Source organism: Habropoda laboriosa, unplaced genomic scaffold, assembly GCF_001263275.1.
Source record: "Habropoda laboriosa isolate 0110345459 unplaced genomic scaffold, ASM126327v1 scaffold186, whole genome shotgun sequence".
Classification (NCBI taxonomy): Eukaryota; Metazoa; Arthropoda; class Insecta; order Hymenoptera; family Apidae; genus Habropoda; species Habropoda laboriosa.
The window spans coordinates 3,039,331-3,066,826 of NW_017100427.1; the positions used below are offsets into that span (position 1 = coordinate 3,039,331).

The window sequence follows — 27,496 nt, forward strand, 5'->3', positions numbered from 1 at the left end:
AGAACTCGGATCAATTTTTAATACTAGCTCGTCGTATGAACCTAGACAGTAAACTTTAAATGCAGTATTGAAGGAACACAAATTTGATAACAGCAAAAGTTGTTAAGAAAATAAGAAGACGATGGGTCAAAAAAGACCCGAGGAGCGCACTAGGGTTGGCATCAAGTTGAAAAAGAGTTACAGACACAAGTGATTACTTCGTTAAGTAAAATTACGTTTCAAGAAATTTTAGATTACTCCAACTTGCACGAATTTTCTCCGCTACCTAATAACACCCGATTTTTGGTCCACCTTGTATTACACTTGCTTCTCCTCGCGGTTGTCTCTCCTTGTATCTCTATCTGTTTCGTCGTCGAACTTGTTTGAAGCACGCTAAACGTTCGGACCTGTTCAACAGCTTTCGGCACAGAAGTTCGACAGAGAGAGAGAAACATTTTATTGGAAGAGAACACACCTTTCGAAGCTTGGCACTCGTCAACTATTGTGAAAGTTTCCTTCACGTTATCCCTTCGTGTTACACCGAGCTCTACGGGTTTTTGTCGTCTCTTCCTTTTTCTTGGGACAGGGCGCTGCTCCCGTGCCAGGATCATGTCAAGATTAAATTGAATTTCATGCCAGAAGTTGGCCTCGTGAGGATACCGGCTTAGAGTCGGCAGGCGTTTCCTGGAGGATCCAACATTTCATCGATGACATTCTGTTTGCACCGAATCCTCCCAAGACGTCTTCTCTCAGACCCGCGGGCAACGAGACGCTTCTCCTCGTCTTTTTTCTATTTTCCAGAATTTTACTTTCGGATGCTGGTAATTAACGCGAAAAAGCTCAAGGGCATTTCCTGATGGCTAACGAGTTCGTAATTAGGGTTTAAAGAGTTTCGCCCTGGTAATCAACTATCGGTGGATATAATTATTCCAGGATGGTTAACGCCGGGAATATTGAAGTTTCTTTTTCATCACCTTAGGTCAATTTTTTTTTTTGTACAGTTAACGCGCTCCTTACTTGAGCTGAGAGGGATGGAAGTGTTATTAGATGCAAAACAGGCAGTTCTCTATTCAGTGTTTCAGCTAAGTAGATGTAGAAGAAGGGTAAATTTCTAATTGAATATTCCAGCGTAATTTATCGAACCACGTTTAAGTTTCTCGCAAAATATTTAATTAATTTCCAAGTAAACAGAAAATAGCAGATTCAAGAGAAAAAAAGAAAAAATTTGCAGATATGCTAATGAGCCTTTTCTAATTTCCAGTTAAAAACCACACTTCGAAGAAGATCGTGGAAGTACATCACTTTCGAGGCTGTTTCCAAGGAAACATAAAACAAGGCAATAAAGTTGAAATTTCGAAATTCGTCAAACGCTCTGGATTTTCTGTTAGTTTATAGCGAATAAAGAACAGCGTACATATTTGCAAGGTGACAGTAATTCGTCGTAAAATGTGACACAGGGTGTTCGCCATAACTACAACTCGCTCAGAACTATTTCGCCGGGAATATAAAAGTAGAGAGCAGTCGAGGGGACTGAAAAGCGCCGGGCTATTTGCAAGTTTACGGTAGACAATATTGTTCTGGCCAGGCTGAAAACACCGGTGGAAACTATGTTGCTGAAATTTAAATAGCTCTGCAGAGCTAATTTACACGATACACTGGTTTAATTTCAGCGATGTGCTCACTCCGATTCTATACACACCCTCTTCATATTCTATTCACTCGTCCCTACTCTTCGCATTCGTATATTCGCATAATTCAACTCTCGTCTACTTAAACGTGAAAATGGGATTAAACAAAGTGTAACAAATAGGACAATCGCGAAGAAACTTTTCAGGTGAAAGAGAAGGAAGGAAACTCTTGAAACAATATGTGGAAAATGTAAAAGAAATTTTTTTCGTACGAGGCAAGCGTGCAATTGTTTCCAGGCACTCGTTCGCTCGAGTGTGTTTCGTTACGCGTTTTCTGTGCCAGAATACACGTGAACGATTCTTTTCAAATGAAATCAGCGCCGAAAGGGTTAAATCGGAACAGTCGATAATTGTTTCCAGGTATTCGAGTGTATTTTAGCAATAAATTGTTTAGTGAATTTATTGGTTTCGTAGAAACGAAGGAATGATAAATGAACAATTACAAATCCACGTGAAAGATTATTCTGCATAAGTGAAAACAGTACTCAAAGGGTTAAATCAGACGAGTAAGGAGGGCAGAGCGAACCATGAATTTTCGATGTGAAATCGAGCGTAGGACAAAATTTTCTCTAAAAAGGGACATCCAGGAAAACGTCGGAAGAATATAATTTCACGTGAGCGAGGTATCGATACAGTCGCCTTTACTAAAATCAGCCTGATCCAATTGTTCGACCGCGACAGCAAGTGTCCTCGATGAATTATTGATTCGCCTTGTCGTCGTTCTCCCTCGATGACGTCCGCCAGAAGAACGCGTGCTCGTTAAAGAAAGCGTGGGGAACGTCTCTATTCTTAAGGAAATCGCTTTCCAGCCTGCGACGAGTGGGTTATGCCGGTAAATTTCCCGAGCTCTTCGACACCGTTCCTCTCACAATGGGAAATTCTCGGATATTCCGGTGACATTGGATCGCAGAATATTCTATTGCAAGAAGTACACCTGCGTTCAAAAATCTTGACACACTCGTAGATTTGACAAAATTCTACTATTTCAATCAACGCAGCCATGGACGCAGCATGTGCGGTCCAGAATGCAGATTTTCTGGACGATTGTTTGGACAAAATTTTACATTCGTGCATTAAACTGCCAACTTCGGAGCGTGGAATACGGCTTTATACGTGATATAAAAATCGTAGAATATAGGACGAGATCGTGGGAAAATAATCGAACGAAAAAATTCAATTATGAAGTATTCAGGGACGAGAGTAGAAGAATGTGACAGAGGGAAGATTAAAAAAATCGATCACAGGCATGTCAAAGCTAATGGAAAGTGTAATAAAGAAACGTGACAGATACTCTGATGAAAAATATATACAGGGTGACTCGCCTAAACTGGAATACCTTCGAAGCGGTCGATTGTATCGAAAAATGTTTCAGTCAAAAATTCGATACTGTCAAGGGGAATGTGATTAATTTTTTCTCAGTGTAAAGGAGATATAAAACATTCTCGATATCTATCTCATCCTATATGTATATAATATCTTACATTTTTACTTAAACTTTTGATACATCAGCACAGTATACTTCACGTCTTTCAAGGATTACTTCGTTTTTACCAAACTTAAACGCAAATGTACCAATTGCCCCAAAGACTTTCGCGCCAGGGTGTATACACAGGCTTCGAGGAATCGCTTTGCCGCGATAAAATCGGTAGATCCTATCGAGACCTTGCGGAAGATCGTGTCCGAAGATTGGAATTGGAACAGAGGAGAAATCAAGGAGAGAAATTACGTGCTCACGGCGCGACATTCAATTTTAAATAAATTCTATGTCCCTCTCTTTGTGCGTGGATCGTCTATTGGAGCGATCTTCGGTTTATCGATGCTAAATTGGAGACGAGTAATGCGGTTCAGAATGCGGTATCGAGGTTTTCTGTTCGAATGTATATAAAAGCCACCCGGAGGAAGATAAATGTTTATTCGAACTTGTATTCAGCTACGAATTCTTCCGTGGAAGGAAAAAGGAAAAAGGGAAGTGAAAATAACGACACAACGAAAATAGATCTCTGTATCGTTGTACAGAAATTGTGAAGAAAAGTGTAGAAAAGTGAGAAGTTGATCTAATTTGGATAATTAGTTTTAAGATGATCTTCCAATTTTTCGTTCTTCCTTTTTTCCGAGAGAAAGTAGGACACGGAGAATTAGACAAAGGATTGAACGTAAAAGTGGACAAGGGAAACGAATTTCGCGGAACGTTATCGCGCAATTCCCCGAGCTTGGCTCCAGCATGGAGTTTCATTAAACGAAAACCATGATGAATATTTTTGTTACGCCTTTCGTGAAAACGTAAGCACGTATCCCATTTCCACCCCTGGCCACGGTTTATTACACTACAGCCTGATGGTGTTCCCCACCTAGTAGCAATTAAGCCGTAAACATGGCGCCTGATAAACTCAATAGACAACACGTGCCCCTGGCGACCCATCTTTAATGACAAGAATTATGCCTGTGCAGACCAGGTCGTTCTATATAGATTTACGTGTCCCTTCTTTTTTCACACTTTACGACTATGGTTAGGATTCCCTGTTTCATAAACCTGCTGTTGCTATTTACGGTCCCTATCACCAATTACCGCGAACATCGAAGGTTGCAATATTCCTCGATAATGAACAGTTCGCATCGATCAGTTGAAAATAGAAATTTCAACACGTTTCGTACGATCCACGAATAAAAACAGAATAAATCGGAAAATAGAATAAAATCAAAATACATTCGTTGTTGTCCGTATTGAAAAATTTTTCAACGAATAAATTCAGCTTTTCCAAGTCTGACCCACTTCGAGAAATGTTTGCTCGTCCCTGCATACCGAGATGAAAAGCTCGAGTATTGTTTCACAAAGAAAATTAATTGAAAAAAATAAATACCGCAACGTTGGTATTTTTATACTTTAATTGGCGAGCCCATTTCATTACGGCCACGCAACAAACGGCAAATAAATGAACGGTAAATGCCAGATTTAATCATTCCTCGTGATCGGCTCGAGCATTCCTAACTGAACAACCACTGAACACGTTCCTGCAGATTTCAAAGAATGATACGCAACTTCTCGTTTAATTAAATACCCGCGGTTGTTGCGTCGAGAATTTCGCGTTGAAACAGCACGTTTCTCGCGATGTTCGTTCAAGCGACGTAACAACGATCCGGAGAAGACGTCGAATCAATGTTACCACTCCGTGATACTATGTTCGAGTTCTAATGCACGTCGAAAGGGAGCAAGTTGGCGGTAAGATGACAGGAAACCGTTGAAAAGGTACGAATGTCAGTGGCAAATTGAGTTATTAATGAACAGAGGAAGGCACCGTTTCTGCGGTTCGCTTAGGCTAAAGGCAAAGTGGTTACTTAAGATGCAAATTTATGGTATCTATAGCGTGACTAGCATTCAGCCGCGAGTTATAAAGTTTCAGGTAATTCAAGATCCAGAGCACGAACCGAATTTCGCGAATTTAAAAGTGAACACCGCGCAGAAGTCGGGTGAATCGAAACGAGAATAAAACGAAACGCGAGCTTGAAATTTCTAAAAATACCGGGCCGGTAAGATTATGGTTGCAAGTGAGGAATTTGTAAAACTGATTTTTCCGACCCTCGTTAACGTTGCAACTCTCGTGGTAATTGAAAGGAACAATGATATTAATTGCTGCCCTTTTTTACGAGTAGTTCCGAGTGAATTCGCTGATGAAAGAGATCTCGAGGATTGAAAAAGTCGTTCAACGGGGCTGTTAAATACACAAAGCGGATCGTTTTAGGTTGTAACGATGCGAGCCGCTTTGCAGTCTTGCAACGGCGATTGACTGCACAGTGAAATATTGATCATTTCGATGTTTGCTTACTGGCTGATTGAATAATTAAACGGTTTAGATTGGAAATTTGCGAAGGTAGGGCTTGAGAATATTGAGGTGGAAAAATTTGAAAATTTGAGTTTGAGAACATAGAAATTTAAAAATTTGGAAATTTCAGTTTCAGAATATAAAAATTTAGAAATCTGAGAGTCTGAGAACATAGAATATAGAAATTTAAAAATTTAGAAATTTCAGGGTTGAGAATATAGAAATTTGAAAATTTAGGAATGTGAGAATTCGAGAATATACAAATTAAAAAATGTGAAAACTGCAGCATGTAGAAATTAGAAAATTTGAAAATTAGAGTTTGAGAATACAGAAATTTATGAACTATTCCTCAAATAAAGTCAGCTAAACCACACAGACCAGAAGTAATCCGAGAAGCTTTAGTGCCAAATATTTCACGAAATTATACAACCCTACCAACGCAAAACTGTCCATTCCCCACCAAAAAGTTTCTACTTTTAAACTACAAACTCGTTCACGATCGGAGCTCGTGCCCGAAACCTCCTGTGCAGCTTCCACTTTATTATATTTCGTACTGGAAGTATTTTTATTCAAAATTTGAACAGAGATAGAAGAACGAGAATGCAATTTCGAAGACTAGGCCAAGATAGCGCGGCCACAATTCCCGGATTATTAACCATTACCGCAAATTGCACGCGAGCCAAGCTCCACCCAGTCTGCATACTGTTTCACACGAAGCTGTAAACTCGGCGGAAAAATTTTATGCAAGCCTCGCCACCGTCTTGTGTCATTACCATTAAGGTAAGACAAGCAGAGGATTCATGATCGTAATTCCATGAAATTTATGAGTTGAAGATAATGGAGTGGTCGTTCTTAATGGTCTATAATTCTAACAAAATCGATGAACCCAACAACTTTAGATTCTCCAACGTGGCAAAATTCATCGTCGAGAAGCCAAGTGTCACGTCGAAACTTTCGAAAATTAGGTCGAACACTTCTTATCACCCTTCAAACACACAAAAAATCAACGAATCCTGAGTTCCTCAGAATTACCCTCAAAAACTTCGCCAAAAATCCCTCAAAAAACTCAGCTAACCGTAACCTGCATTGTCGAACACGTAAATTCTGATCCTATTTAACAGAGATCCTGCGAAAAAAAAGAGATCGTCCTCCCTTTACTCTGTCCCTCCGTCCAAGTTTCAAAGCTGCTACCTTGCTTGATAACCTCGGAAACTTCTTCGAACCAAGACAGTTTCCCGGCTAAACTTGCCTTCATTTAGATTTCTGATTCACCCTCCACGGTGTATAGGTTTCGTTTACAACATTCTAGTCGGCATTCGCAAACTTTCATTTCCTCCTTTCCCAACTAAAATTAACCCAACGTTCCTTGCACCTTTACTGCTCCATAAAAATATACCGCATCGCTGAATCCTTCTTCGATTTAACTTCCCAAAAAACAACAACAGTGTACACATAAAGACACCGTGCAGATATGCTAAATGGGAGAAAAAATTCACGCGTGAAAGCTGGCTAGGGGTAAATAAAGCTGTACCGGGGATAAAGAATAAAAACTCGTTTCAATCCAGATAAGAATTATCCAAGCTTCCGTGGAGAGAGAGAGAGACAGTTTCTCTGGGTCGAGAGAACGTGCAGTGGAACAGATCGATGATCATGGCGCCTGCCGCAGCCTCCGCAGTCTCTACCTCCCTATACAACCCCGTAACTGCTATAACAATGTACACAGAGGATGTACTAATGGTTGTGTCCAGACATCCGACAGTAATGTTATATCCTCACTGAGACAGCCGGCTCTCTTCCGTACAATTAATCCTATTAGATTGTTCTGTATGAAATGAATCTCGCAAATGCGTAAGGATTCCAGAATACCGTTCTCAAGGGGTTGGATCATCCTTGAGAAGTCTGGAAATGATACCTAACTTTGGTATTTTTTTTTTCAGACAATAATCCAGTCAATTCGAAAATTTGTTATAGAGGCTTTGTTGCACTAACTTTGAAGAATGTAAAAGTATTTTTTCCGTCCGATTTCTTTGGAAAATGGCGACGATACAGAAGCGTTGCTTGAGACAATAACTGACCCAATTTGAAATTCTTTATGGGGGTTTCATTATACTAACTTTGAAGAATGTAAAAGTATTTTTTCCGTCCGATTTCTTTGGAAAACAGCGGCAATACAGAGGCGTTGTGGAGGAAAAGTACAAAAGTGTTTGGCAGGATATAAAATATCGGACTGGTATTTGGATGTAGGCTATTCCAGTGGAGTTTATTTTGAAGACGTGTTGACGTTGGAAAATGGGGAGGAAGAGAATCAATATCTGGTGTGCATTCTAAAGAAAAATTAGTGTAGGGTCGAGAGAGGTTTTCAGGAAGTGCGTGTGTACGTCAGGGTGACTGAGTGGCAGCTGTAAGTGCGCGTGATCGTAAATCTATGAGAGCTGGAGAGCTTTTAAAGGTGAATAATAGGGGTGGTACAGAGGACAGTTAAATACATCCTATTAAAACAAAAATGAAGAAAAATCGCGCTGTCAAACTTTTTTCACCGCTCAACCTAGAGATATTATTTAGTATTCCGTAGGAAATTTATGATTTTCATCTTCCACGCGATCATTTTCTCCCTCGATAATCAGCGAACATTTTTACTCCACGAATATATATAGTATTTGTATAAAGAATAAATTTGTTCGGTGAATCGAACGCAGTTGCGAGAGACCGTTCGACGCTGGTTAATCAACCGATTAATTAACAATACAAACTCATCGGTGCATATTTCATTTATTTCGAAATTCACGAAATAAACAGGAATAGCAGTTGGAACAATCACAGCTCGGCTATATTTGACGAACGGTGCAAAAGTTTAATAGAACGGATGGTTCTTCCCTCAAAGATTTATCCAGCGAGGCGGAAGATCTGATTCCAGGTTAATCCTTTGTCGGGGGAAGGAGGTGTCTGAGCGGCGGACAACTATGTTTGCGAAACTGATTGGACAGGAAATGTTGCGGACGTTGATCGATGACCTGATTAAAAAAATATCATTCGAAACACGAATTTTTACAGAATCAGGAAACTACTAAACTTCCGCGTCGAATCAATACTCGACGATTTACGCGAGAAAGAAAGAAAACAGCGAGGTTCGTTAATTACACAGGATGATTAAGTTTCGAGATTTAGACCGCTAGGAAACATTTATCTCGAGGGCAAGAGATCTTGGAACCTGTTTTAAACCGCCTTCAAAGCGTGATTTATACCGGGATGGAGCATCGAAGACCTAGTTGGCAAACTTTTTCAATAAAACGGATGCCAAAAGGCGGGATCATTTGCCGAAAAGTTATTCGTTCGCTAGTTAAATCTCCGTAATACCTTTATCATGGTGAAAATTCGAATGGAAAACAGGTTACCGGAGGCTGTAAATCTCGCAGGTTTACATAGGTTCGCGGAAGAAATTTAGACGGCAACAGCTTTAGGAGGCTAATTTCATTATTTCGTCCTTGTAATCCTGAAATTTAAACGTCAGGCTTCGCGATGCAAAAATGGAGAGTAATGATAATCGTTCGCGGTCTAGTCGACCGTTTTGCGTTCGCGTAAATTCTAAGTGTGCACACGCATCTCTGCTTGTAACCATAATCTAGCGATTCAGTCACCCCGAAAACAACCATCGAACAAGAGGAGAGGAGAAATTTGAAGAACGGAAACGAAGAGGTTCCGATCTGGTCTGCTGAATTCTATCAAATTTCCGTCGCCTTCGACACAAAAGAAATCGTAATTGCCCTTCAGCGAGGCACCACCAGTTCATATCCAAGAGCTTTGTTGTCGACTTAACCAACGTAAAGTGCACACGAGAGCACTTTTCCCTTGCTTTCCCGCCTACTTAACGTTTCCTCCGTTACAAAAACCCTCGCTTGACATCGTTTCCCGGTTTTTTTATCCGCGGACGTTTCTATCCGAAAGACCAAGTAGTGTGCTAACTGACTAAATTTCGCGGACCGAGTTACTCGGATTAATCGGTCCAAGAATTTTCTATGCTTCGTTAGGATAATTAGCGAGACGAAAGTTTCTCGACGCGACGGATTAACACAAAACGCGCAACGTCCTGAGGTTTCAACTACTCCTACGTTTATTTCGTTAATTATAGTTAAAAACTGGGTGAGAAATGAAAGGTTAAACAGGTTTCTCGTTGCTATTGTCGCTTGTAGAGGCTTCGAAAATTTCTTCGCTACTTTTGCTGATCTTCTACCCTAATTTAACCCCCGATTGGCGTTTATTTTACTGTTAATCGTGGCTGGAAAGTGGGTGAGAAATAAAAGTTTAGGAAAGTTAACTCTCTCGGTGCTATAAGCTCCTACAGGGGCTCTGAAAATGTATTCTCACCTTTTCGTACCCCAATTTCATCCTTCGAGCACTTCCAGCCTAATTTAATAAAGGAAACTTGAAAATGGTACAGGGGCAAAATAAAAGATTGCACAATCACGAGTGTTGCTAAAATCTACCGCAGCGAAAGGGTTAAATTTTGTGAAGGATCGTAAAGTATCGTTTCTCCGATAGAATCAATTTGATTCACGTTTGTAACAGTGGGTATCAGGAAGGTTGTTGTTATTACACCGCGAAACAGTAGTATTTCGCGGTGGTTTGTTTTATAGAACAACAGATAAGAGTCATTAGTTCAATGTGAAAGCAGTGATTAACTTATCAGCGACGTCCAACAAGCGCTATCTGCGAAAAGGATCGCTGCACACGATGCACGAGTCTTGTTAATATTCGATAAAGACCTTCTCGCGTGAACTTTTATTTCTGACCGGGCGAAAATAAGAAACTCCGGTCGCATACACCTCTTGACCTACTATTTTCTTAATAGAATGGACCACAGACTTAGGCTCGCTCCGTAGCGTTCTTTCCTCCGAAGAGGAATAGATTTTCTAGGCAGTTCGCACGCTTGGTGAATTCCAAACGAACGATTCCGCAGAAAGAAGCTCAATCTCGGCTACGAGACTTGCATTTTCTACGTCACATTTAAAGTGCGGAGAACAAACAGTTCGGTTTATTTCTCAATTACTCCTATCGGAGCTGCTCGATGATTCACGAACTGAGAGTATACGTACAAGTGGACTTTCTGTATTTACGTTCGATTGTATTAACAGTTGAACGTTGGCGATACATGTAAGTCTCCACGTGGAATCTCGTCACGTATGCGAACGTTTATCATAAGCATGAGTCAACGATTTCATGCAAATCTGTGCCGGAGTAACGACCCACGGGTTCGTCAGATAGGTTTTTTCTACACTAGGTCTTTTTTTCACCGTTACATCCAGACTCTCTTCCTCTTTCCGGACTATGAAACAGCAAAACGAGCGACAGATCGCTCAGAAGAGCAATTTATCGAATCGTCCGATCCCCAACGAACGTCCCAGATAGCAAATGAAAAAGTGCCACTGAGCTCGAGGGCACTCGACATTTCGTGCTTTCGGTTTTCAAACATCACCCCGGAACATCTCCATTAAGGTAGTTTTCGGAATGGAAGAAAAGCTTGAATTTCCGACGTCTCTATTTACTTAATTAAAACGAATCCCGGGAAAGTCGATACCGAAATTGAACCGTTGTAGACCACCCTGTCGTCGAATCGGAGATAAAAGGGCACGATTGTTCGACAAATTTCTCGTTTAAAACGAAGAGAAATTTTTGACCGTCTTCAAAAATGTAATTTCTTTAAATCACTTTAATAATTTAATCTGAATTTTCAAAGGTTAAATTATAACACTCTCCTATTAAGCTTACAACAGCTTGCTAAGTTCACTTTTAGAACGCAATCTCTAATCATTCGAAGCAAGCACAATGCACCATTCACGATAGAGCAGTCGCAGGATCTTCCATTATGTAACGGCGCGGAAAACAAGAAAAACCGGATCGAAGTGAATTCCCAATGGAGTCTTTTATTAAGCGAGGCGCGACCTAATAATTCATTATCCCAAGTAATCAGCGTAAACGAACAGTGAAACTTCCGACGTGGTTAGGATAGGAATTTCATTTCGACGAATGCGATCGATCCGGTTTGCATTGTTATGCAATCGGATGTTGACGAGAGAATATCCGACTGATCGTGCCGCATTCATTGATCGCGGATGATTCGACGAGACGGTTCGAGTCAAAGGAGAATTCTTGTTTGCCTCCCTCTTTCTCGAGAGAGATACGCGAGATTACTTGAGACGAATGACACGCGTATCGTGCCGGATGACACGGGCTGCGGAATGATCACAGCTAGCTACCGGGATAAATCAGTGTATCACGGGACTCGGGCGAATAAGTCTCAGCGCGAATGGACCGGAACGGTTATACGTAGAATATACGTAGAATATTCCGTCTGGCGACTTGAAAACGAATGCCCGAATGTCACGTATCGTATGAACGCAGACACATAACTGACAATAGGAGTTGTACACGTCGCGGAGAAGTTCGAGGGGAAATTTTCGGGGAGTTTTTCGACTAATTTAACTTGCCAATTGAGGTACAGTTGTTTCAAGAGATTGTGAAGCCAATAGAGATGGGAGGAGAAATTTTCTGTGGGAAAGCAGAAATATTCTTCTTTCTTATTTAAGTTTTCACTGGGAGAACAGAGATTTGCAGAGTTCTTTAAAAATTTCACTGTGACTCGTTATTGTAACGTATGTATGTACATTTGACAAATTTTTGCTCTGTGAGAGCGGAGATTTCAAGACTTATTTCAAGTTTGATTCCGACTCGTAATATTTTTTTCCTACTTTAATCTTTCTCTGTGAGAGCGATTTCAAGTTTAATTCCGACTCGTAACATTTTTTCCCCTAATTTATTTTTTCTCCGAGAAAGCAGAGATTTGAAGTAGAAAATTTTTAAATATCGCCACTGAATCATTTCTTCTCTAATTTACAAACATTTTATACGTACGCCTATGCGTGTATCTAGGATTGCGCAAGAAACGGGATAAGGGTGTGCCCCACTGCGATAGAAAAGTTTATCACTGACCACTACCGAAAGCACCAGCGAATTAATCGTGTGCAGATTACGCGTGTAATCCTTCCTAGAACTTCTTTCACCGAGAAACTTTCGTCCAAGAACCTCGACGAAGATGAGATAAATTTATACAAACAATATACATAGATCCTACAGCGTTAATTGGACTCGCCGTTTAATGTCTTATTGTATGATCTCGCTAGATTTCTTCTGGCAGTACTACGTAACCTAAATAAAAGAGTAGCGTCGAAAGATATAAGCATACTTATAGAAACCTTGTAATGGAAAAAGTTACAATTATTATCTCGTGTACTGTGCTCGATCAATATTACGTTACCCCGATAAAACACGGTAAATTTGCATATCTGTGACTTAAGAACTGTTGTGCATTACGTATGTACGTGAAATTTGGTCGTGAGTCAAGTTAAACAAACTTGAGGATTTTAACCGGGTGTTTAAGATATTCCGAGGAGCCTCAGATAATTATAGTTAATCAGGGTGACGAATTCGTAGCGTCTTTGTCGACACCTGGTATTATGCAACGGCCCGGCGCAAGTATTCTAATACCCAGGATGTTTCCTTTGATCCTATTACCCATCCGCTCGGCTTAATTCCATCGAAGCTCGTTTACAATTGTTCTATTGATACGGGTGAAGGACGAGCGGCGCGTGTGATCCGGCGCGATAGATAATTTTCACAATGAAATTACGAAACGTCCCTTTTAATTGATTTACAACGCTACATTTTGTACGCGTAATTTTAGAATTTATTTCGTGTGTAAGGTTACTATTGACAATCGTGTTATCAGCAAATTGCATTAACTAGGGACCTCTGCGTGTATACAGGATGACCGCTATTAAAAAGGGATTAGATATGACTCATGTCCATATATAGAGGCTGTAGATTATTCATGCAATCACGGATGTTAAGACACTTCGGCTGATGACTGATTCACATAATCCTCAAGAAATCGTCAAAATTTGGCGAATCTATTCGTGTGAAGTTCAGTTGCTATCTTGGGACTTATGGTAAAATAGAAATTTAACTGCGATTAGTGTGAGTTTTGTTAAAATAGAAATTCAATTATTTATGTCATTTGTGTTGAAATGGAAATTGAATTACTATAAAGTGACTTTTGGTAAAATAGAAATTCAATTATTTAAGTGACTTATGGTAAAACAGAAATCTAATTATTTTTTGTGACGCATGGTAAAATAGAAATTCCATTATTCGTGTGATTTTTTGTTAACGATACAAATGTCTTGCCGCGACAGACGATATAACATCAGTGCGTCGCCGACGGCTCGTCCGCCGTCTTTATACGCCGCGATAACGTGCGCCCGACCGTTAGTCCAAAAAGGCCCGAATCGCACGCGCCACCGAGGCGGCACCTCAAAGTGCCGATCCGATCACTCGCGTGACGGCACAACATTTTTGTTAAAATAGAAATTTAATTATTATAAAGTGACTTTTGTTAAAAACAGAAATTCCATTATTATTTGTGTGATTTTTTATTAAGTACACATCGAAAAAGAAATATAATTTCTGTTGGAAATTTGGAATAAATTAATAATAAGGACTGACTTCTCACCAAGGCATCAGCGAAAAGGTGTACAATTATAATTTCCATCGTCTCGGAGGAACGTAACAGTACTCCCCGAAAATTGTCGTGTCCCCAAAAAATGAATAGATCACAAGAGACTCGTGGTGCAAAGCAATCATGATAAATCGACTCAACTTTTATCCTCCCTGCATGAAACGTAGTTTATTATTTTAAAGGACGATGTTACATGATCACATTTCCATATCAAATTTGAATCTTTGACCCCCTTAATAGTAGATTATTGAATATCCTCTGCTCAACTCTCCGAGTACGACATATGGTAAACATGGTCTCTACCTTATTTTCATGCTGGACGAAGATGAAGGGATAAGTAGCTGTCATAATTCAGGTTCCGAACTTTCGAGGTTCTCATCCTCCTTTTTCCCGTACGATTTATGTAACCATAGTATTTTATACGCTGAATACTATATTTAAAAGTTTTAATTTTGTGATTACGCGTTAAAATTGAACAGTAGAAAAATTTAAATAATCAAATTTATGGTTATAATTTGCAAGAAATAATAATCATATTGAATTACACGCAATTTCCTTATATCGCGCACAAAGACCGGGGCATTCAATTTCCGAAACGAAATAAATGTCCCCCTTATTGTCAAGGGTGCAATAGACCGACCGCAAAATGCGGAGTCATAAACATCTTCCAATTGCATCCGACCGAAACTAAAAGCGAAGGGTGTGGCTTCGTGATTACGCCGAAAAATGTTCGATTCATTGAACAATTCCTCGTAAAACGATTTCCGGATGCAATTATCTTGATCACCGAAGACAAGTGAATCGCGATGACGCATTAAGGATGGATAATTTGCTTGGAACGTTTCGCCGAGAATCACGTTTTCGGGGCGGAAAAAGTATTGTCCAACGCGTCACTCGATAATGCAACACAACTCAACGGGGGACAACGTCCAATACTTCTCCGGGTTAGTAGCGCGCGACGTTAGAAGGAAGTTGATTTTCCGTTTCGACTATAGCCGGCCGAGAGCGAGACGAAAAATTCTACGGATCAAATTTGCAAGGGAAACGGAACGTCTGCACGACGAAATTGAACAACGAGCACCGCGGTTCCGTCGTGATGAACGTGACGATATGTTTGGTGGTATGATACCACGAATGCAGACGGTAATTACCATTGGTTATAGTAATTAATGTCGACGTATTGCAGACATGGCCTGCGCAAGTACGTGACGCGTGAACAAGTCAAGTATGTAAATAATAAAAGCTTATCTTTTCGGGAAATGATTTAGAGTTACGATGAAAATGGTGAAAGAGGAAATTTTTATACGATAAGTTCCTACTTAGATTAGGTCTTGTTTGTGATAAAGCTCTCTGTTTCCATTGAATCACTGTGACGGTTGTTAAACGTAATCGTAAACAGTTCGGAGAAGGCAAATTTACACGTGTACCGCACGTCATTCGTTTCGTCGTAATAGCATCACGACTGTGACACACGCACTTTCGTGATCGAAACTATACACTTGCAGGCAGACGATTTTGGCGAATGTTTTTAAAATAGTAGTAATATTTTTAAAACGGGACAGGCAATACTTCGCCACATATGGTGTCCATATTTAACCGGAGCGCAAAAGAATATATGTTTACGTATGCATCCTGGATGTTGCTAGTGATATTCACAGGTTTAATTTATACCGTATGACCAGTGGTAAAACGACAGACAGGTCTCCGTTAGCTACCGATATACATTCGAGTAACAGGAAGCCTGTTGCTCGTATAATTCGAAAAAATCTCCCCACATAAAGCCTACGCGGGATGCAGAAGGGGAACGATGCAATGGAAAGAGATGCTACATGCATCGGAGGGGGGGGCACGTTGGAGCATAATCTTAAAATCTAATGTATGGAAACGTTGCCTTTACTCGAAAGAATGCACGATACTGAATATTCATATGGACTAATGATACGAATGTGTTGGAACGTCTGCCTCGCTGCGTTATACATTATACGTATAAGAAAAAGTATGTCAACACTTACATTCCGGTACTTTTTTGTTGTGACCAGGGTGGAGGAAACACTCAGCACGCGGGACACCTCGTACCATTTGACGACGTAGAGTGCGCGGCAACATACTGTGGCCATCCTCTCGCGATGTTTTCTCCGTCAGGAACGGAGCACAGGTCGGACGAGCACTTTGAAATTTTCCTTTTTCGCGAATCACTTAACACCCAACACTGAGAAACCGACGACCGACTTCGAGCGACTACCTACGTCGACGACGGGCGGCATCGGTTGCCGGCTCGTTCGCTTACCATTGGTTCGCCAAACTGCAACCAATCAGCGTTTCGTATGATCGTCTGCGCGGTGCACGTTGAATATTTAAATTATTACTCCACTTAATTCCTTATATTTATCAAAAATATTCGCTTTAAAGCATTGTTATGCTAATAAATAACTATTTTTTAACGCACATTTCACCGTATCTGCAAAAGTACAACATGTTTTATTCATGATTTGTTTGCTTTGTTAAAACGAGATTTTTCGAGAACGATCGATGTGAACTGCGTCACGAAAGAAACGCGCGCGCGGCAACCAGACGACTGGGATCAGATTACGACCAGTTCACATTAAACTTTGACATTTACTATAACCTTACTAAATTCGTGATTTACATGCTATATCGTGAATGTAAGAGAATTACGGTGTACGTAGAGAGTGTTTAACATTTCGATAATGTAACTGCTAGTACTTACTTCGATTGATTCTTCTTCGCTGAGGGAATGTCTAACGGTCATCCAGACGATTTTGACTATAGTTACTACGACTATCACAATTTGCGTCGTACTAAGCAGGACGCCGACATACTTTTCTTGATCCCATGGTTGAGCCTCGTTCGTATCACGCTTGTTATTTTGTTGCGTGTTGGTTTTGTCTTGATACATGTTGGTAGCGTACCAGTGAATAACGTGAACTTGATTCTACTGCAAAACATCGTTGACTTTTGCTGGGTGACTGTAGTCTACATTCTGATTGGCACAGTCTTCGCCTACACAGGCGACGTGCATGGTTTGGTAGCCGAAGGATACTGGATCGGTGACGAAAACGTCGATAAGGACGAGGCCATAATTGGCTGGTCGGCCGTGGTAATTGCTGCTGCGATATGCACCTGCGGAATTGTGGGAAGAACGCACACCATCGGTTACCTTATCATAGGATTGCTGTTAGCTGGCTTCGTGCAACCATTTTTAATTCACTGGATTTGGACGCCACAAGGATGGATAAGATCGAACGTATTACACCAGAATACGGTTCACTTTCACGATTATGCTGGCAGTACAATTGTTCACCTTGTTGGTGGATTGTCGGGATTGATAGGTTGCATGGTACTCGGACGAAGAATACTTCGTTTAAACGCCATAGATGACGCGAGCGTCGCTGTTGGTTCTTCAGGAACAGTTTTTGCTGGCCAATTGTTAGTGTTCCTTGGCCTGCAGGTAAAATCATCGAGATGTTAACGTTTTGAAAATTTTCATAGGAATAAATGACAACAAGTTAAATTATCTTTGTTTATTGGTTTGTTCTTGTAGAGTCTTAGTATACCAAACGTTAAGACGGATTATTTCAAAGCGAAAGATAAAAGGCATGAATATATCTTCATAAACAATCTGTCGGCCGCGTGTTCGTGCAGCATAATCGTTATAGCGATTCATTTTGTGCTTCCTCGAGAAGAATTTAATCACTGGACGGTAATGAGATGTGTACAAGCCACGGTATCCGGCCTAGTGATAATATCTGCTGGAACGGATATTTATACTCCGCTGATCGCAATGGGCTTGGGCTCGACTGCAAGCATCATCTATTACTTAGTTTCAAGGCAAGTTTTTCAAAGTGCGCTTGAAGATTATTGTAACATTGTAGCTATTCATCTAGTTTGTGCTGTTCTGGGGAGTGTGTTAGTACCTTTTCTCAATTATGAAAATGGCAGTGATAGTAAAACAATTTTACTGAATTTTTCTTGGCAATTGATCTGTTTGATCGCAATAATTGCTTTAGTTGCTGTCGTGATGTTAGTTGCATTCGCGACGTTACAATGGACAGGCTTATTGAGAAATAGATCGGAATATTTGAATCATTTAAGAGCTAGCATAGCCGAAGAGAGAACTTCACGGAGAAGAACGTTCTTGGAAAGATTGTTTGGAATAGATAGAGATCCAGTTTATCTACAACCGGGTTTCGATTCCGACGAACAACCAAATGTTCGTTCTCAACGTAGGAGATATTAACGAGAGGGTACTAGCAAGGGACAGCACAGATCAGATGAAGTAAGAGCATAAAAAATGACTAATTCACGTAAAATAACCTCTAATATCGATCGATAAAATTATATCGATAAAATTGAGATTTCCTGTTGTAATGAATTTCTAAAGTATATAAACGTAAAAATCTAAAGTAAACAAGTAGTTACAAATAATTTGGTATTGAAGATTTTTAACTTTTCTTTTATTAGAACTTACAGACTATTCATACAGTTATTACAGTATTTTACAATAGAATAATTTTAAGTTAAATAATCAAAGGTTCCTATTAAAGTCATACACATATTCTACACGCGTCCCCCTTTATTCATACAACGACAGCTTTCCTCTTTTTTTTTTTTTGTTTATTCTTTGTTTGCACAACAGTTTGTTAGAACATCTACAAAACGTTATTTCCCGCGCGTTCGTTGGTATAATTTGAAATGCAAATGCGCGCGCAGAATAACATTAGCAATATTTTATCGCTGGTTAACTTTTAAATTGATATACTTAAATGTAAAGCAATTATTCACGATAAAAGTAACGAGTACTACCCGTCTAAAGATTATAATTTTAGTAACGTTATTTGTGTGAAAAAATTACAAGAAGTACGCAAATTTTTAGAGGTTATTTCGTTCCGGAAATATCGTTTAAAGGAAAATTTATATACGCATAGATAAACCAACGATGAAGTAATGCTAATTACTAAAGGGATTTTTTTTTTTAAATCTTCGTACTCGTATATTGAATCCTCCTATGATTTTTTTTTCTTGCGATTCCGGTTTGTCACGTATTATTGTCAGCTGGCAGCAAATCGGACAATCATTGCTACCGCCATACCGAACAAAATCGATTAATATTGACTCTAGAGATCCGACGCCGCGATTGTTACAATAATACAACTGTATGTACAACACTGGTAAAATGGCACGATTCGACGAAACAGATCAATCGCTTAGTGTTAATATCATTATCATTAACTATTATTATATTAACAATAAACTTTGTACATGATTCGTTAAACGTCACGTGACACATCAGTTTAACGGCAGTATAAAAATGAAAACAAAATATACAAGGGGTAACAAAGCATTGATAAAGGTAATATCTAAATGTAAAATGTTTGATCAGTGTAAACTCAGTGTAAATATTCGATAAGTGTATACTTCACGGGGAATGACGTCGTAATTTCTAAACTGCTCGACTTGAGGCTAGAGTTTGTTAATTTGGTAATGCACATTATTTTTTCTTTTTAATACGACCAAATAATCGATCACGTTTGTAATCAAATATTTACAATTGTGCTATTTTCGTTCTTTCTTTTTCGATAAAATTATGATATAATTTTCCAAAACGAGCCATATGTTTATATTGCAATTCGTAAATTAATAAAAAAGAATTCTCTAAAAGGGTAGAATATCATGGACAATTTCGTTAAATTCAATTAGATCCATTTGTGAATGGAATCAGTAATTGATATGTCGTATACATGATTAACAAAGGTAATTGTAACTGATATGCGTTTAACAAGGGATCACCATGATTAAACTGTTCTGCGAATAACACGATCTTATTCACAAGAATTCATTCACGTTTCTGCAAAACTCATATGATTCGCTAAGTATAATACATCGGGTATGAAAATTTCCAAAAATCGCTCAATTTCTATCAACAATGAACAGCTCTTCTATTCCGGAACTTAGAATTATCATTAAACCAGAGTTTCTGTGCCCCTACACGTGACAATAGCAATTATTGCAAATAGGCAGTTATCACCTTACAATTTTTTTAATATCAGCGTTCACCAGGAGATGATCCGTCAAACATGATCATTCTCGAAATAGTTTCTCTCTTTTTTTTCTTTAAATTTTATCTTATTAAGTCGTTTATGGTACACCTACGATCACATCAAAATAGTACGATACATAAATGTACAAACGGACGCGATCACACACCTTTCATCGGCCTTTCCATCGGCGGTACCAAGAATAGTATTGTCAAAATATACATAGAATCATCATTATAGTTTTTTTTTTCTTGCTTTTTCTTCTCTTTCTTTCTTTACTTTTAAATACGCTTACACAACGAGAATTAATGTACATTGTGTCTCCAAGAGGTAAGTGGGCGGGAGAAAAGCTCGTAGTCCCCAAATAGTCTCACACTCGCAGAAACGATCCTGCAATTATTAGTACCAGGAGAGGACTGACGGATCGTCGATCAAAATATCAACACGTTCGATTTATCCATTCGATCATTTTCAACGAGGAAACAAATCTCTTGAAACATTGCAACACGTTTTTGGACAGTACTCTCTCTATCATCGCCTTTTCTCAAAATACCATTATCTTTTCTTTTGGTCACTTCTAATTTCACTCGTTAAAGCATCCATTCACCTTTTTCCCTTTGCTACTCAAGTGTGAAAAGAATCATCGTCTCCGAGTGGACAAATAATTCGCGATTATTATTACGTGAAAGCAAAGTGTGCGTTTGTTCGTGGTCGTTTTTTCTTCGATTTATCAAAATATTATACTCGACTTCGTCGAATGGAAAACACGCCGTCTCAAACATCTAGACAAAGAGAGTTTACAACTCGGATATAAATTAGGAATCTTTCTTTCGTGTTTTTTCTCTTTCTTCTTTCTCATTCATCTTCAGCAGTAAAGATTAGAATGAAACGCGTCCAATCCATACAGACGGATGATGGCACCAGGCGAGCAGGCTGTACTCCTAATTAATCATACACCCTTCTACGACGCAACAACGATGACAATAATAATATAACGTTAATAATAGTGCTATCGGTTTAACAACGATCGACAGTCACAGGTGTCGTGAAGTTACACCGTGAAAACAAACCGCTTAGTGACTAGTTTTGCAGGCTCTCCACCGATCTTAGGCCAAATTCACTGCGGATAGGCCATTGCAATGGTCGAAGTTCTGGAGGTTTAACGAGGATCCGGAGTCCAGTGAAATATCAAATGTACAATTATTTTACAGATCTTCAGCTAGTAAACGGTGTATCTCGTTCACCGTCGACATGAACAGTTCGGAAACGGTATCGTTTCATAGTATCGACGTTTGCTAGGTCATCACCGTGTCGGTGAGGTCTTCCTTCAGCCATTGTGGGATCGTTCGCAATCCCAGTCGTTTTAACAATTTCACTAGGGCCGTATTGTGGGATAAATAATACCTCTGCAAAAGAAAGAAACATCCGTCAAAAATCATCCTCTCGCAAATAATACAACGATGCTCGTTTGTCATTTTGTCCAACCTGTAGCAATTTGTACGATTTATCCTCCATCGGCGGATACTGGCGACCTTTGCTTTTCCCGAGGCATTTCGTCCGATCCTCGTTGGTAACTTGACAAAAGAATCCTTTCTTCGGGTCGTACCTCAGGTGAGACGAATAATTGAAAGCAGGCGTGATCTTGAGGAACCTTTGCAGCTCGTGCAACGTCTCCACGGGATTCTGGCGCAACTGCTCACCGTCTATGATGTGCAGCTGCTGCGGCGGATAGTAGGAAAGCCATCTCTCGAGATGTTGAGCGTATTTGCCGGGGTTTAAACATCTGTAAATGGGACGTTAGATACGATGATATTTCCGTTCATCTTTCCGCGTGGAATTAATATTCGCGAGCGTGAAGCACGGCGAGAGGGAGGGACGGTCTGTGAAACGATCTACGCGTGTTCACCAACCTCATTAGCAATTTAAATCTCCTCCGCGCGACTATTACACACAGCAGGATAATGTTATTATTTGCATTCAACTATTCAGGAACTTTCAGCGACTCGTTATTCTACCAGGCTGAACACACGCTTGTAGCAAACAGAAAATTATTCCAGACTATGTCTACCGGCGCAATGTTCCAGCAACCCACCTATTCCTGAGATCGCGTAGGGGTTTCGGCGCGGTATCGCTCGCCGTGATAACCGAGTGAAAGGAATAATTATTCGCTACAGCATCGCCGTGGACCCTGGTGTGCTGGTACCAAGAGTAGGCACGCCTCGCCGGCGAAAGTAGTATAGTGATCAATTTAGCTCTGGGTAGAAGCGCGTACGCTCTACGCGGCACCAATTCTCCGTCGAAGTAGGTGGCGGATTTCTCGAACAGATACCGCGAACTCTCGTTCTGCGACGCTGGAAAGAAGCTCATGTACCTGGAAGGGAAAGAAAATGACATTTTATGGTATTTTACGGGGAAACACCACTTCGAGGCGTCTAAAAATAGGCAAAGTTTTGGGGAATTTTTTTCGTAGGTAATTACTAGTGCAAAATTTTCAATTTTTTCAGAGGGTATAAACACGACTTTCAGCTTCTTCCTTCAATTTTTAAAACGTAAAAATGTTACAAAACGGAGGGTGGAGAATTTTTCTTCGGCTTCCCCTTTACGTCGGCTACTCACCAGTCGAGGCCTTTGTAATAATTCTTCCCATTGAAGAACTGAATCTCCTCGAACGTGTCAGGACTCGGCAAATTGCTACTTATCGCCGGATGAATGGATAGGAAGGTGTAAAGAGCTGTGGTGCCAGTTTTTTGGGGACCAATTACCAGGAACCTCGGCAGCTGATCGCAGGTCTTGTTCCTCGACCAGATCTTCTGATGCCTCTGGTCGTCACAGGGATTCTTTAACACAAAGAACAACCTTCGAGACGTGCTACCATGTTGTTGCTGCCGTGTGTAACTTACGCCCCACACAGGATCAGATTCCTCGGGGTAAAGTTGAAAGTACTTCTCGGCTAGCTGCAGGGGCGGTGCACTGGACAATCTCAAGTTCGTCCAGCATTGTATGAATTTAATCACCGATTCGAAGGTGTACAGCGCCAGACGATCGTTCCCGTAGTTCGACATGTGCGTCATAAAAATATTGATCTGCAAAAGACGATCGTAGTGAAGAGTAGTGTTCGCTAAAAAATAAATTATCGGGTCGTGTAATGTAAACATGCTTTTTTAAATTTAAACATTACTCTAATAGCAACTTAACAAGTATTGCACGAATTTTAACTGCTTAACAGAAAATCTAGCACGCTGGGCAATGCATTCTAGTCCGTATATGCTGCGTCAATGGCTTAAAATTTTTGCAATAGAATATTCGACAATCTCACGGCACCGGAATGTCTGAGAATTTTCCATCCCAGAAAAGTGTATTCTATTTTCTCCAATTTTAATGGTACATGAAGTATCTTTATCAAAATCTTTTTACCACGAGAGCTCAATTTGAAATTACACGACCCAATAGTTGGACCACTCGATTACCTACAGGATTGTGAACGATGGTCTGAAACAGTTCGCCACCCTGTATCGACGTGTCCAGCTTGTCCCTTCCGCCTGGATATCTGTCGATGAAGATCGTGTGTGTGAAAAGGCCACAGGTTTGCCTCGGTAGGACCTTGCAACAAAGGAAGAAGAAATCGTCACAAAGCGTTCGTTTTATCGCTTAATTCGCTGTGGTAAACGAGACGAGCTAAGTTCCCACGGGAAATCACCGTTCTTTTTGCTGTTATCTACCGGAAGACTGTTTTTAAGCGAAAGAATCCACGAAACGAAACGGCAAAGCTGTTTCTCTTCGGCAGCTCTATCGCGATCGATTTTTGTCTTCTCGAAAGCATCCCGTTGCAACTTTTACCATGGAGAAGTCGAAGCACAAAGCGGGAGGAAAATGTGCAATTACCGATTCGTTCGTTCGTTCGATCGCGAATTCGTTTATTGCTTTTGCATAGTTTTCGTGGGTAGCAGCCGGCTGTTAGCATCGAACAATGTCTATTGGCATGTTCCGGGCAGCCACGTCGGAAAAACAGAGGGGTGAAAATCGGTCGATTCGCGAGCCTCTGTTATTCAGGATGGTTGAACTTGATTCGCTTTTACAAATATTCAGAGGGAACGTTTCCGCTGGAATTATCTTGACGATGTTTCGAGAGAACTTAATATTCGGAGAAATACGTGAAAAATTGATTAGGTCCACGGCATTCTTCGTTGAATTATTCAACTTCTATTCGAGACAATTTCTACGCGAAGGTGAAATCAAATGAAATTTTTTCCTTCGATTCACCAAATGTATTTTCGCAAGATTTGTCCTAAAGGAAAAGTAATTACGAATAGGTATTCTTTTTCTTCGTTGAATAATTCGCCCTTTGTTCGATACAATTTCCTATGCAAAGAGAATTCGCAGATCTGTTTCGCGTTAAATTTGATTTTCCGTGAAATCAAGTAACCAAATTTTCTCGTTCGATTCACCGAGTGTATTTTCAAGACTCGCCAAGTTTTTCGAGAAAACGTGTCTCGAAGGAGAAGTAGTCACAGGAACAGGTGTTGACAGACTGTGATTATGAAAGATTTACCATTATGTTACGATGAATGAAGCCTCGTCTCAATCGAGCCGGCCTCAAATGCGGATACTCTTCTGTGCTGGTGACTTTGATGTTCCACACCCTTTTCCACGCCTCGTACAACCCTTCGTGAACCGGATAAACGCCGGAGTGATGCGGACTTACGCTGTAACCGCTTCCTGTCGGGATTCCGTGGTCTTTCGCGAACTGTTTGTTCAACGCCATATCCAATTGTAGATGCGTTACATTCTCGTAGAGATGAGGTTGCTGATGGTTCCACATGTGGGAAAACCACGTAAATCTGCAGTGTAAATACGAGTCGCACAATTCAGATTTTACAAAAATTCTACCGTTCTCCGTTCTATATAAACTTTATCCTCAACGATTTAACCCTTTCGCTACGGCAGATTTTAGCGCGTAACGTGGTCGACTGACGGTAAATTTCTAATCAGGGCTGCAGAATTCGTTTTAAAATTCGGTCGACTGAATTAAGGTGGAAGCGCGTGAAGGACAAAATTAAGTATTAAATTAAGGTAGAAGTTGCGCCGAGAGGCTCCAACAGTATAGTGCGAGCAAATTTTCAAAACGCCTATAGGCGCGAATAGCAACGAAAGGGTTAAGAACGATTTTAGAATTCTTTCTCTCTAAAGGAAAGAAACGGACGAAAGTTGGAACGAGATGATACTGAAAATACCGACAACGGTTGCACGATTTAATTGCAGTCCATAGAAAGGCAATTATGCGAGCAAACCGCGACAATTGGTAAACAGGTGCGACTTCCGCGACTCGATCAACCGTGACACGTATACGGTCTCAATACGTCAATTTACTCGAACAGTGAATCTTTTCGCGCTCTGTTTACCACCTGATTCGAGCAATAACTCTCTCCGCCAATTCCATTTCTCTTTTCACCGTGCGCCCCGTGAAATTTATTCGCGAATCGTTTCACTCTATTGTAATATCCTTTTGAAAAATTGCTCAACCATTATGGCGCGGATCTCAGGTATAAATCATTGTTGTTTAACCATTTCGCTGCTAATGCATAGCAGAACCAACCCGTATTCTTCTACTTAGCACTTTCTTGCGTGAAATGTTGGAGGTATCGTGGAAGGAATTCGAAATACGTTTCGAGTATCGAAAAGTGAAATTTTCTCCAGTGAAAATTTTCACGCAGTTGTTGTCCAAGGATAGGACATACTTTATATTTCTCGCACGTAACTTTATGGCCGGCAATTGCGAACACGTATTTCAGTTCCCAATTTGTGCATATTTTCCAACCTTTCTTTTTTTAGGGAGATTTTAATTTTAGTAGGGAAATTACAACGCTTCGTGCAATGAAATTTTTTAAATTGGGAAAAGAATAGTGTTCTATTTTAATGGTGATTCTCTGAATGTTAGTATTTTCCAAATTTAGGTACACTTTTCTCGAGAATCGTAAAAGATACACTCTTGGGATTTATTATTAAGGAATTAAAAAAGAAATGTAGGTATTTTTTAAAAAAATTATATTTCTGGTCCCAAAGAATATTTCGAAATTCTGACATACAAATATGTATAAAAAGGACGAAAAAACAGGCGGAAAAAATTTGTAGAAGATATCTATAATAGTTCTCGAGAAAGAGCTGCGTAAAATTGGCAAAACAGACCTAACGATTGAAAGAAAAAAAAGGACAGAAAATATCGCCTACCTGTCGACGTTCTCCAGAAGCATATCGTCCCCCAGATTCTCCTCGGTGGTTCCATGATGGAAGTACTTTCCGGAAAACCCCAAATTGAATTTAAACCCCGGTACCAGCGCTTGGATCCTCTGTTGAGTGGCCAGCAACGCCATCACGTCGTCCTTCCTCAGTCTAGTCCCCTTCTCGCCGACGAATATGTCGTCCACGTCCACCAAGATCATACGATTCAAGCTGAGGCTGAGCTGGCCGTGAGACAAGTAGGACAGAGAGTCCAACAGCAGCAAATTGTGCAGCCAGAATCGTAATCCACCGCCGAAAAACACCCTCTGTATACCGTCGTATCTGCCGTGATCCTGCGTAATGTAAATCCAATATGGACGCCGTTAGGTTGATCACGTTTAGGCTTATCAGGGCTGGACGGTGATTCTGATCGTTTACAGCAGGGCGAGGGTGTAGGTTCTCCCCCTTTTTTTATTTTTCTGTCTCTCTATTTATCGGAGGTAGGAGAATTAAACGAGGCAGTAGCTCGTTCACCGAGGGCAAGCTGATAACGCGACCCGGTATTTAATATCGATCAAATTCCGCGGATAATCCTATCGCGTAAAGGTCCGCGATGAATGGTGGAAAAAAGAGAGAGAGAGAGAGACAGAGGAGGGAAGGAGTGAAAAAAAAAGAGCATATTCGCTTGGAAAAGGAGGATTCCCGTGGAAATTAAGGCTCGATTTTCGAACGGATTTCGATCGTTCCTGGGGTTAAACGGGTTATGAGGGGTCGCGGAGCGCTAATCTCCTTTTAACCGTTTTCAAGAGCGATATATTTCGTTCGATCGTATCGTGGTCGTTCTGAGTAACCCTTTACACTTTATTCCTCGATGAAAAATACGGAGAAATTTGTGTCGGATAAATGGAATAAACGAGGTTTTGACGATAATACGTCTCCTTCGAAAGCGTTTCCAATTGTCAAGGAAGGTGTACCTGTGTTAGTAATAAATACTATTGCGTATGTACTGTGTGACCAACGAGAACTTAATGGCGAGGGAGGAATGTGGTAGAGAGAAAGGTCGATCGTTTGGACTATTGTCATATTCAGAAAGAGTACAAACGAAAGGGAAAAAATTTTGTCACAGACACCTTAACCCTTTCGTTACCAGTGGGACACATATGTCCCACT

At 40.3% G+C, this 27,496-nt stretch overlaps 3 protein-coding genes across 3 annotated transcripts in view; 1 reads left to right on the forward strand and 2 right to left on the reverse strand.

Moving 5' to 3' along the window:
- LOC108575628 (calcium uniporter protein, mitochondrial) overlaps positions 1 to 16,171 on the reverse strand; it is an 82,379-nt gene extending 66,208 nt beyond the window's left edge. Inside the window, exon 1 of the mRNA XM_017938469.1 lies at positions 16,067 to 16,171. Within this exon, the coding sequence (XP_017793958.1) occupies positions 16,067 to 16,171 (105 nt within the window). The remainder of the gene's footprint in view (positions 1 to 16,066) is intronic.
- Positions 16,172 to 16,701: 530 nt separating this feature from the next.
- LOC108575558 (ammonium transporter 1 member 3-like) lies at positions 16,702 to 18,312 on the forward strand. Its single transcript, XM_017938380.1, is given in 3 exon segments — positions 16,702 to 16,733; positions 16,776 to 17,523; positions 17,617 to 18,312. Coding segments are annotated over 3 exon segments (1,476 nt in total).
- A 2,805-nt stretch (positions 18,313 to 21,117) lies between these two features.
- LOC108575629 (bifunctional heparan sulfate N-deacetylase/N-sulfotransferase) overlaps positions 21,118 to 27,496 on the reverse strand; it is a 106,605-nt gene continuing 100,226 nt past the window's right edge. Inside the window, exons 5-12 of the mRNA XM_017938470.1 lie at positions 26,336 to 26,679; positions 24,660 to 24,948; positions 23,582 to 23,710; positions 23,011 to 23,193; positions 22,727 to 22,947; positions 22,203 to 22,481; positions 21,596 to 21,893; positions 21,118 to 21,516 (exon numbers count right to left, since the gene is read on the reverse strand). Coding sequence (XP_017793959.1) covers positions 21,406 to 21,516; positions 21,596 to 21,893; positions 22,203 to 22,481; positions 22,727 to 22,947; positions 23,011 to 23,193; positions 23,582 to 23,710; positions 24,660 to 24,948; positions 26,336 to 26,679 — 1,854 coding nt within the window. The 3' untranslated portion in view covers positions 21,118 to 21,405. The remainder of the gene's footprint in view (positions 21,517 to 21,595; positions 21,894 to 22,202; positions 22,482 to 22,726; positions 22,948 to 23,010; positions 23,194 to 23,581; positions 23,711 to 24,659; positions 24,949 to 26,335; positions 26,680 to 27,496) is intronic.